The following is an 8,405-nucleotide window of genomic DNA, read 5'->3' as shown; positions in this document are numbered from 1 at the left end:
AGGTTCTTTGAAATTTGCCTGAAAAGAAAACCATAAACCTTAAAAATAGTGCTTAAACTATGTATTTTTACTAAATGTCGAGTATTTACATAAATATTTATGCTGATTATTTATTATAGCAGAACATATAAATATACCTTTGTATAATACTTCCTTATTTATATATGTAATACGATAACGTGTGTGCAATTACAATACGTATGTACGAAAATAAATTTTATTTATGTATGATAGAGTTTCAGGTAATAAACAAAAGTACTTACTTTATTTCTCAACGGCTTAGGGTTTTATGGGGTTTCGGTTTTTCATCGAATTCAAATTCGGATCGCGTTTCCTGTATCCAAATGTTGTCGTGTTCGGAGAAACACTGATAACAGTAATGAACAAATGGTAGTATCAATATTGGAGCTGAAATGATAAGAATATGATAAGAATATGAGTCCAGAAGTCGATTGTTGTAGAACAATTAAAATCCTGGTTTGCAAATATATACAATCGTAAAAACATTTAATCTCTCCTCGTTCATATAAAGATAAAAATTTACATTATAAAACATTTAAAACATTAAATATTTAAAAGACTTGAAATATCTAACGTCAGCAAATAAACTTTGTCCAGAAGTATGCAATAAATTGAAGAATACAAAAGGGCTGAGTATCCTGAGGTAATATATAAGTAATTTTTACTACACTGTCAGAAATCCGGTGTATTTAGTTACGTAGGTAATGATTTCTAGATACTAAAATTTCTACCGCCTTGTCTTCAAATTACATCGGTACGTAAAAATTTGCCACCGATATAGTAATGCTTTAATACCAAGCCATTAAATACTACACGGAACTAACTACCCATAATCAATCCCACTTTGGTAGAGTCCCACATGAATACCGCTTGGTATTCGTTTAATACTCGATTTCCAACAGTGTTATTTATGCCAATCTACTTTTCCAATTCTGATAAAGCTTATAAGGCAACGCTGAAACAAAGCTTTTAAATTTTTAATGAAATGTTCTTAGCTTATCGATCCTCAAGATATTTGCCAGATTTATTCGCTATTTACATATCCTTCCCATAAAAATAAAAATAGGGAATAAACTAATGAACATAACAATTGTGAGCCTTCTTGGGTCTAGATAATTTTGTTCTCATACGCCAATCTATGTTCCTAATGGGAATAAAGTTTTTTATGCAACTTCGATTTTAAATTTTTAATGGCAAGACTTTTATATCCTCCATCGACCCAAATGCGATATGCAATAATTTCCAGATTTATTCGCAAGTTATCACTAGTTGGAAAATATGGCTCTGCGGTATGCTCTTAAAAATCACTCAAACTGGATTCACTTATCTTTTGGAAATTAAAATCACAAAATCTTAATAAACAAATAATTACCTCAACTTTGTCAATGAAAAAATAATCGTAAGGATAAATAATAAGTCGAAGGACATAAAAAGGTGGGTGTTCTGAGGACTAGATAAGTAATTTTTTTACCATTAATCCAATCCAGTTTTCCAATCGTAATAAAGATTCTGAAATAACCTAGCAATTTAAATTTTCAATTAAACGTTTACGACCAATCGATCCACATGCAAGTAGATTTGTTCTACATTTGTCCGATTCATTCGATATTTATCCCTAGTTAGCAATGGCTCCGCCATACGTGACATCCAGTTTTGGGGGACATGCCTCAAAGTTAAATTTCTTCACGGAATGCCCCATCCAGTGGGACGGGGAGCGGGAATGTCTCCGTTTCAAATCTCTCGTGGGAAACTCTAGGGTCAAGATGTGGCATTTCAACATGTTTCTCACCGTGGATACTATAACGGCTGGGGTAATTTTTTACAATCTCGTTCAAACCCTGCGCGCCCCCTCGGACACGCCTTACATGCCGTTGCCAGTCGCGTTAATCGTGGAATTACTGGGGGTTCTGACGTACTATGTAATTGTCAACCATGTGATGGTCATATTTTATGGAAAGGATGGAGTCTACGGGTGGAATGAACTTTTGAAAATTGAAAGGCAGCTGGTCATGGGGATGCACACGGGTAAGTAGGGATGTATGACTATTCATCTTAACACTTGGGCAATCAAATAGTCCTATTCACGAGCTGAGGGAAGCGAGCTCTTGGCTGGCTCTCATAAATAAGCGAATCCAACAGAGTTGCTTAAAGCCGAGCTAAACTACTGGTGTAACTCGAGGCGGGTCGATTTCAAATTTGTTTTAAGACGACGAAACGTAGGAATAATAAGGTTGAAAATGGGTCACGGTCGATTTATGCATATTTGTCTAAGCATTTGACATAATTTAGTACAAAACGCAATGCCACTGATTTCAACATTCTAACAGTAGTATAAATTGATATTATGCTTTCCAACTTGCAAAAGTATAGTTAAGCAAATAATCATTGATAACCTTCATTACCATCTTAGACATTCATAATGACATGGTATCCAGAAATATAAATTTATTTAGTTATATAAATATAAATATATTTAGTTTTTCTCGCAATTCCCACTGTAGAAAAAATTGCATCAGAATTATGCATTATGCTTTAGCTCGACTCGTTTATCCAAAAACTTTGCTCGCTCGATTATCAATCGAGCTTTTTTCGCTCAATGCTCAGCGCGATATCGTGAACAGCACTACATTAAAGTGAATTGTTATGACATCAGCAGTCCCATTATTTTCGTACCTATGTATATTTAGAAAGTGGAGCCAGCAAGATGTTTGACGATCCCCACTCGACACTGGCAGCCTGCTTGACATTCATCATTCAAAACTTTTCTATATATCGTTTGGCCATTCTCCCGACCGAGTTATACATGGAGTTTGACGCTTATTAGCTCACCCTGCGTAGCATGAGAGCTATTGAATTCCTCTTGTCCGTCTGTCTGTCCGTCTGTCCGTCTGTCCGTCTGTCCGTCTGTTAACGAGTTTTTTGCATCAATTGATGCTATTTAAAAATCCCCTTGACCATTCTTGAATAAGTTAGGCGCACCATTGGTATTAAACAAACCGAATCGAATTTTGTAATAAATTAATAGCACCGTTGGTACCTAACAATCGGTAACACAAAATGATGCGAAATAATTGGGAGAAGGGATGCAAAACGCACCAATAGTGCAAAATATCTGGTAGAAATGGTCATACAATTTTGACAAAGTTTTCAAAATTATGTATCCCGGATGGTCGGTAATGCTGCAGTAATGGTGCAACGGCTGGCCGGATTTGTTGCACCATGGGTGCAAGAATACGAGTTATGATCTATTTTGCCGGCTTATTCAGCACCTTCGGTGCAAAGTTCTATCTAATCATCATGACAGGGTGAGCTACTTCTAACGTTACTACGGCTAACAATCGTTAAAGCAAAATGGTGCGAAATAATTGGAGGAAGCGATGTACTCCGCACCAATGGTTATGATTGACTGAAAGTTCTAGTTAGCCTTGGCTGACATAACTTAACCTTGAAATCGTGTCAAAATTTAGTCACAATTTTAACCATTTTGGCTGCACCATTGGTGCAACATTATATCAAATTTCTGTTATTCCCCGTTTATTCTGTACCATTGGTGCAAAATTATATGAAAATTATGCATCCATTTTGTCCGATTATTTTGCACCTTTGGTGGAAAACTATATCCTAATCATTATTCCAGGGTGAGCTACTTCTAACGTTACTACGGTTTATTACTTCCCACTTCGAGACATGACCCGTGCATGTGGATTCGGCCCGGTCGCCTTGGTCGGTCTCAACGTGTTTCGCCTGATTATGATTACAATCAACTCCTTCGAAGTTGCCAGAATGCTGTCACGTATCATCGTCTACTTCATTACGGCCCTAAATTTGCTGAAATCCATATTTGTGACTCTTTTGCACGATTCGGAAACATGTTTTGCCTCAATGGAGGGAATAAATGACAGAATAACGACTCATCTAAAAGTCCAGCTAGCAGTTAATGCTTTAGCCCCATTTCAAGAATTGGGTACGTTCTTCTTGCTTTTGATGGGACTCGTGGTTTTCGTCGTGGCGAATTTCGTGACGATTAAATTGTACGATTCGATGCCATTTCCGGCCTATGCATTCTTTGTCTCAGTGTCAGTTGTGGTGGCGATAATTGTAAATCTCACCTTACCCCTGGCACACGGAGTGCTGGATGCTAGCACGGAGATGAAGAGGAGATGGGGTGCCTTGATGGTGCGGGAGGGTGATAAGTTGGAGTTAAAATGTGGCAGGAGGAGGTTAAAGGGGATGCAGCCATTTTTTCTGTGGGCGGGTTTTGCAGGGAGTAAAATGCTTCGGTTGAACAAGGAGACGAAAGTGCAGTATTTCGAGCAAGTGATTTCCTGGACGGTGACCCTTTTGCTGAGCACATCGGAGGGGTTAGCAGGCTGAGAATTATAAATTCCAAGATCAACGATTTACGTTTAAATAAACCGGTATCAACTAATAATTTAATTTTATCGTTAATTAGGTCAAGTAAATAGGTTCATGTAATTGTGGAATTATCAAGTTGTTTTAGAACAAGGACAAATTTAATTCGAAAAAGCAAATCAGCTCAATTTGGTATTTTAATTTGAAATTGTTGAAGTGTAAAAGCCATTTGAAGATATACACATAAATATTTGTGTATAACTAGTTGCATATGCATACAGCGAAAGTTTAAACTACATACGTTACATTGTGACCAATAAGGAACGCCCTGGAATACGGTTCTGGTAGGCCGGGATAATTAATTCCCACACATAACATGACAACTCGCATATGTAAGACATGATGACTCTGAGCTTTCACTTCTACTTGGTAAATACTTCTACTACTACAATTTTCTGGCTCATAATAAAGTATTGATTAAAGGCGTATAGATTTAGACAGATAATCATATATTATATACTGTGTCAAATCAGAAAAATAATAAAGCCAAGTTTTTTTTAGAAACCTTAGCGATATGATAATTTTCAAAAATCTGCTTGTGGGTGTCAAAATAATGCCTACATAATAATAAGTATATACTTTTACGGTAGATATATGGTAATTGATGCAAAGGTCAAAGCCGACCATTTTGGCGCTAATTTTGGCGCCAATTTTGGGGATTTGTCGGCGCGACTCGGCACGGCGTCTTAATGTTGAAGAAATTGGAAATTAGATTTATCGGCTGCGGCGGCGCGTAAAATGCATCGGCGTATGTAGGCGTGAGATCGGCGGCGTTGACCTCTGCATTGATGTACATACTATCGAATTTTTATAGCCGGTCACCTCATTTCCATATCTTAACGCATTCACTACAGTTTATTCAACATGAAAGCCCGTATCTCCGAAAATGGGCATAGTGAGATTTCTGCAAATGAGGTACCAAGCCTAAATACGAGGTTAGTATTTATTATCCGCGCGCTAATACTTGTCCCCGGCTCATACACAACTTAACGGTGTCTACAACACAGTCACTATACACGCTCGACACTCTACAACACGGGAGAGTACACCGTTAATTTGTGTATAAGCCGGGGACAAGTAATAGCGCGCGGATAATACATATGTCATGAATAAAACTTGGTTAGGAAGGATAATGTATGTATCATTATTGGGCGTGTTTTATTTGCCATGGAATGAATGATTTTTGGATGGAATGGAATGAGAATGGAATTATTTTACTCGCAAATAAAACGGATTTTTGGAATGGTGGGAAAACTTGCGACGATAAAACAACTTGTGTTTTATTTGACAGTTTGATTTCACAAAATAAGTTGATTAAGTTTCTTGAAGTAAATTTTGTTTAAGCATTTGGTAAAATGGATACACCTATTAAAATAGTGTCTGCCATTCAATTACTCTATAACCTGGACTCAACCTCGAAAGCAAATCGTGAGCTTATTCCAGCACCAGTACTTGCGATTCTATCGAATTGGTAATGCCATTTATAAAATGCAAATATAATTATGCCCTACTAACTCACCCGGCTAACTAACAGGTTCCCTGACGAGCATATTAGGTCACAAGGATATTACGAAAACATCGTACCCCGCTACTCCGATGCCGATTTCCGAAGCCATTTTAGACTGACCAGATCATCCGTCGAAGTTCTTATTCAAAAACTTGCAACATCAGCTGTATTTCGTGACATTGCAAGACGTAATTGTGGAAAACAGCCTGTTGATCTTTTGAAAGCAATTTTGATAACGCTCTGGCTGGTAGGATCTTCTCAGACGTACCGATCTATTGGAGACTGATTTAACGTAGCTAAATCTACGGTTTACTATTGCTTAGCGTTAGTGCGATCTGGCGTACTTGAGGGACTAATATAATTGTTATATTTCGCATCATATATAACTAATTTAGAACCTCACTAGGTACTAAGACCATCAATTAAATGGCCAAGTGTTGAAGAGAGGAGTGCTATTGCCCAAGAATTTGAGGGCGCAGGATCACTTCCGGGGGCGATTGGGGCAATTGACGGAACGTTTATTCTAATTCCAGCACCAAAACAAGATCAAGAGTCGTACTACAACAGAAAAAAATTTCATGCCGTAATTTTGCAAGCTGTATGCACGCTTAACATGGCCTTTTCGGATTGTTACGTGGGTTGGCCGGGATCATGTCATGATGCTCGTGTTCTCAGGAATTCAAAACTATACCAATCAGCTACTGCCCTCTGCAATCCTGAGTACTACATTATAGGGGATCCTGCTTATCCGATAAGACCTTGGCTTATGGTGTCGTATAAGGAAAATGGCCACCTCACGGAATCACACAGAAGATTCAATAAGGCTTTATCCAAAATGCTAGTGGTTATTGAGCAAGCTTTTAGTTTATTGAAGGGCAGATTCCGGCGACTGAAATTTCTGGATATTCAGGATATGAAAGAAGTAAACGAGACTGTCATGATGTGTTGCATTTTACATAACATGTTAGTAAATGAAGGAAACATTGAGGAATTCTTGGAACCCGTCATAATGGAAGAATCCAGTCAGTTCGGGTCAGATGATGTTGATGACACAAGTGCTAAGGCTGAAGGCGAGGATAAGAGGGAATGGCTAAGAAATTATTTAATGCAATAACAGGTTTATAAAATATTTACATGTTACACATAATTTACAAATTTACTGTTCATATCTACCTTTATGTACACATGTACCGTTGATTGTTAAATACGTTATTAAGAAAATGGGAAAGCAACTTATTGTACAAATCTCAACAGTGAACAGGCAAAAACAATAAAATTCTATTTTTTGTTAGAAATGTACTTCAGAACGTCGACTAGACTAAGCATTATACTCATTTTTTCTTGGTGTTGACGCTCTTCCAACTCTCTTGTCTTCTGGTTCTCCAAAATTTGGTCAATCTTGTAGTCGGTGAGCCAATTTAACATATCTGCCTTCTTGGGGAGTTTTCTTTTGACTTTCTGCTATAAAAAATGAATTTAACATCTTAATTTAAGAATTTTGTAGATGTATATAAATGTATACGTACCTTATTTTCATCATTCTGCCCATCCTCGTCCTCGAGTCCATTCAGGGTCGATCGGCTACACCTTGATTTTTTATTGGTATTGGACGAATTTGCTGCAACAGTGCTCGACTCCAAAAGATGGGACGGGTGTACGTTCCGTTTCTTTCCCAGAACTCGACCTAACTCGCTTTCAAACATGTATGGCTTTCTATCCTTGCCACTGGTCCGATTGTGGTTCTCGGCTAGTTTACGACCTTGCAACATAGTCTTCCAGCGGCCCTGGCACTGATTCCAATCGAATCCTAAATTTAATGCCTTCGCAAACTTCTCCCATACTTGCTTCTTCGGCTTGGAACCACCAAACTCTTCCTTCATCTCCCCGTACACATTAATCAAGGCGAGGGACTGCTCATTCGTCCAACGCGGATTGGTCTTTGCTTTTTCAGACGTATCCTCCTTGTCCTTCGAATTTACCAGCGTTTCAGCCGTTTCAGGAGTCTCAGTCACTTCTCTATTCTGGAAAGGAATATTTAAAAACATGCATTAATTAATTATCAAGAGCAATTAAATTGAAGTAACTTGCCTGCTCATCTTTGTGGCGTTGCAAATGTTGCATAAGTTCAGTTACGTCTTGGAAAGAATCGTCACAAATTCCACAAACGAAATTAGATGATGCCATTGTGGCTTTTAATTGTAATTTTTAATTATCTAATAATGTAATTTTTAATTTTTAATGCAAAATTAAAATAAATTTTAATACGCAGCTTATTTTATGAACAAATTGACGAAAAGCCGAAAAACTGCTATAAAAACCGTATCATTCCATGTTCACTCCAGCTCGCGAGTTGGAAGAAAAAAAAGTTCATTCCGAATGAACTTCGGTGAAAATCATTCCAAATCCTGATTTTTCCATGACAAATAAAACGCAAAAATTTTCATTCCATTCCAAAATCAGGATT

At 37.6% G+C, this 8,405-nt stretch overlaps 2 protein-coding genes across 2 annotated transcripts; one reads left to right on the top strand and one right to left on the bottom strand.

Moving 5' to 3' along the window:
• Window positions 1-5,789: 5,789 nt before the first annotated feature.
• LOC110860734 (putative nuclease HARBI1) lies at window positions 5,790-7,055 on the top strand. The gene is made up of 3 exons (XM_022109831.1): window positions 5,790-5,905; window positions 5,969-6,188; window positions 6,348-7,055. The coding sequence occupies exons 1-3, from the start codon at window positions 5,790-5,792 to the stop codon at window positions 7,053-7,055; spliced, it is 1,044 nt and encodes a 347-aa protein (XP_021965523.1).
• A 164-nt stretch (window positions 7,056-7,219) lies between these two features.
• On the bottom strand, window positions 7,220-8,125 carry LOC110860733. The gene is made up of 3 exons (XM_022109830.1): window positions 8,030-8,125; window positions 7,468-7,962; window positions 7,220-7,402 (listed from the first exon to the last, which is right to left on the bottom strand). Exons 1-3 carry the CDS (start codon window positions 8,123-8,125, stop codon window positions 7,220-7,222), a joined length of 774 nt encoding a protein of 257 aa, XP_021965522.1.
• Between the last annotated feature and the right edge of the window lie 280 nt (window positions 8,126-8,405).

This window comes from Folsomia candida, unplaced genomic scaffold (assembly GCF_002217175.1).
Source record: "Folsomia candida strain VU population unplaced genomic scaffold, ASM221717v1 Fcan01_Sc034, whole genome shotgun sequence".
NCBI classification, from domain to species: Eukaryota; Metazoa; Arthropoda; class Collembola; order Entomobryomorpha; family Isotomidae; genus Folsomia; species Folsomia candida.
Note: the sequence above shows the minus strand (reverse complement) of the source record. Positions and strands in the feature narration are given on the sequence as shown.